Genomic DNA, 2,133 nt, shown 5'->3' on the forward strand with positions numbered 1-2,133 from the left:
GAAGAGTAATTTTTAATCTCCCTCCTTGTCGCTTACTCGGACCTCTCGCTCGTACCTCGTGTCGCTGACCTATCCCAAACTGCAGACAAGTGGCAGACGCGATTCCTGGAAGGACGTAGTACGCATTTCCAGGAAAAAATGTAGGTCAGGGATCCATTCATAACTTCTGCACTGTGTCTAACGCTATGGAGACTTTAAATCCTTATATCTCGGCAACCAATTGAGATATCGAGATAAATCAAAGAGGGATTTTAATGGTATGGTTTTCTCTATTTCTTGAGTGGATTTTGATCATAAAATTTTTGCATTTTTCATCTGAAAAAACGAAGTCTCATTTGAAATTTTGCATGATTGGAATGGTTTAATATTTGACGTAAAGTACATACAAACTTAAATTTATTTAATTTCACTCACCTTTTATATTTGTATACTACAAATAATAAATATGTAAAATAATCTGTATAAATATTATTTTAATATATCGTAATATACTTACATTAATATATAGAACTATCATTTTATGAAAAGAAAAATATTGAAAAAATATTGAAAGTTATGATATGTATGTGTGCTAAAATAATATTCCCTTTTCAACTTACCTTATATGGAAAAAGTTTTTTTAACAATATCAAAAGAGATCCAAAAATAAATTAAGAAACACTAATTTTCCTTTGATGATATAAAATAATAACGCGAATAATCCTTAGGATTCGATGATCGAGACGTACAAGAAGATGTGGCGATTCATGGAGAATAAGAAGCCATCAGTATTCGTGCCTACTTACGAGGAAGGGATCCAGAGGGTTCTTCAAGGTGATTACGCTTTCTTAATGGAATCCACTATGCTGGATTACATCGTGCAAAGGGATTGCAATCTAACGCAAATCGGTGGACTTCTGGATAGCAAAGGATATGGGATTGCCACGCCTATGGGTAAAATATATCTTCCTCTATTTCTACAATCTCTGATGTTTTAACATTCGCTTCTCTTGTAGGTTCTCCTTGGCGTGACAAGATATCTCTGGCGATTCTAGAACTCCAAGAGAAGGGAGAGATTCAGATGTTGTATGACAAATGGTGGAAGAGTCCCGGTGACACTTGCATGAGAACGGAGAAAGGGAAGGAGAGCAAAGCGAATTCCTTGGGAGTAGACAATATAGGTAATCCTAGGAAAATATATTTCCAAAGTTTCATAATTTATATTCCATATTGCTTGAATATAATTTTCATTCAACGCATCCAATTTTTTCTTTCTTTGTTTCGACCCTTTATCGCGACCCACTTCACACAAATCGCGTCGAACCTCTTCGACTAGCGAGAAATCCAACAAAAAGAAGTCCTGTTCGCGATCAGGACTAATGAATTTTTATATTTGCCTAAAGTTCAGCTTCTTGTGTTGCTTTATAGGCGGAGTATTCGTTGTACTGCTGTGCGGACTGGCGTTCGCCGTGGTGATCGCAATTTTCGAGTTCTGCTATAATACCAGAAGGTCGCCGCCAGAACAGGTAAGTATTTCATCGAAAAACTATTTCCCGATAGAGTCAAAGATTTAATCCTTAACCAACTGATAACCAGATTTTAAATAACGTAAACATATACAAGAAGACTTCGAAATACGAATAAATCAAAATGCAAAAATCTGTGATTGTTGTTCTCAAACTGATAGACGAAAGAATATTAAGAAAAAAAAAAAGAGAGAGAGAAGATAGTGGAAATTTTTTTTACATTCAGTGAAAACAATGCATAGCGAAGAGTCAGTTGTTAAGGATTAAAGAAAAAAAAAAAAGATGGAAAAGAAAAAAGGAGGAGTAAACACTGTTGCACAAGACACTTATTTGCACGTGACAGTAGAATATTTTTCTAATGATTTGTCGCGAATCGTATCCGCAAGGATTCGAGAACAGATCGTGGGAAAAAAGAAACTTTTTTCCAGGCATTGCCACCATCAGCTTAGGATTGCATGTATTTTTGTCACTTTTGTGTTCCATTTTGTGGCCCACCGTGGATTTTTCCGCGAAGCAGCATGAACTCATCCTTCATTGAAGCATGCCAACCAACTGCGAATGCACGAAGCTCAGTTGACAACCAAGGTCCGTTTTTTCTCTCTCTCTCTCTCTCTCTCTCTCTCTCTCT

At 36.3% G+C, this 2,133-nt stretch overlaps 1 protein-coding gene across 8 annotated transcripts in view; it reads left to right on the forward strand.

Annotated features, from left to right (window-relative positions):
* Nucleotides 1–2,133, forward strand: part of LOC102677513 (glutamate receptor ionotropic, kainate 2-like) — a 124,989-nt gene that overhangs the window by 121,160 nt on the left and 1,696 nt on the right. For 5 of the 8 annotated variants that reach the window (XM_006612203.2, XM_006612205.2, XM_006612204.2 and 2 more), the window contains 3 exons: nucleotides 708–933; nucleotides 996–1,160; nucleotides 1,408–1,505. In XM_006612203.2, coding sequence (XP_006612266.1) covers nucleotides 708–933; nucleotides 996–1,160; nucleotides 1,408–1,505 — 489 coding nt within the window. Of the gene's footprint in view, nucleotides 1–707; nucleotides 934–995; nucleotides 1,161–1,407; nucleotides 1,506–1,933; nucleotides 2,114–2,133 lie in introns of all 8 variants that reach the window. The other 3 variants (XR_004149886.1, XR_421222.2, XM_006612206.2) reach the window with 3 other exon arrangements.

The sequence above is a fragment of the Apis dorsata genome, unplaced genomic scaffold, assembly GCF_000469605.1.
Source record: "Apis dorsata unplaced genomic scaffold, Apis dorsata 1.3 scaffold_99, whole genome shotgun sequence".
Taxonomy (NCBI): Eukaryota; Metazoa; Arthropoda; class Insecta; order Hymenoptera; family Apidae; genus Apis; species Apis dorsata.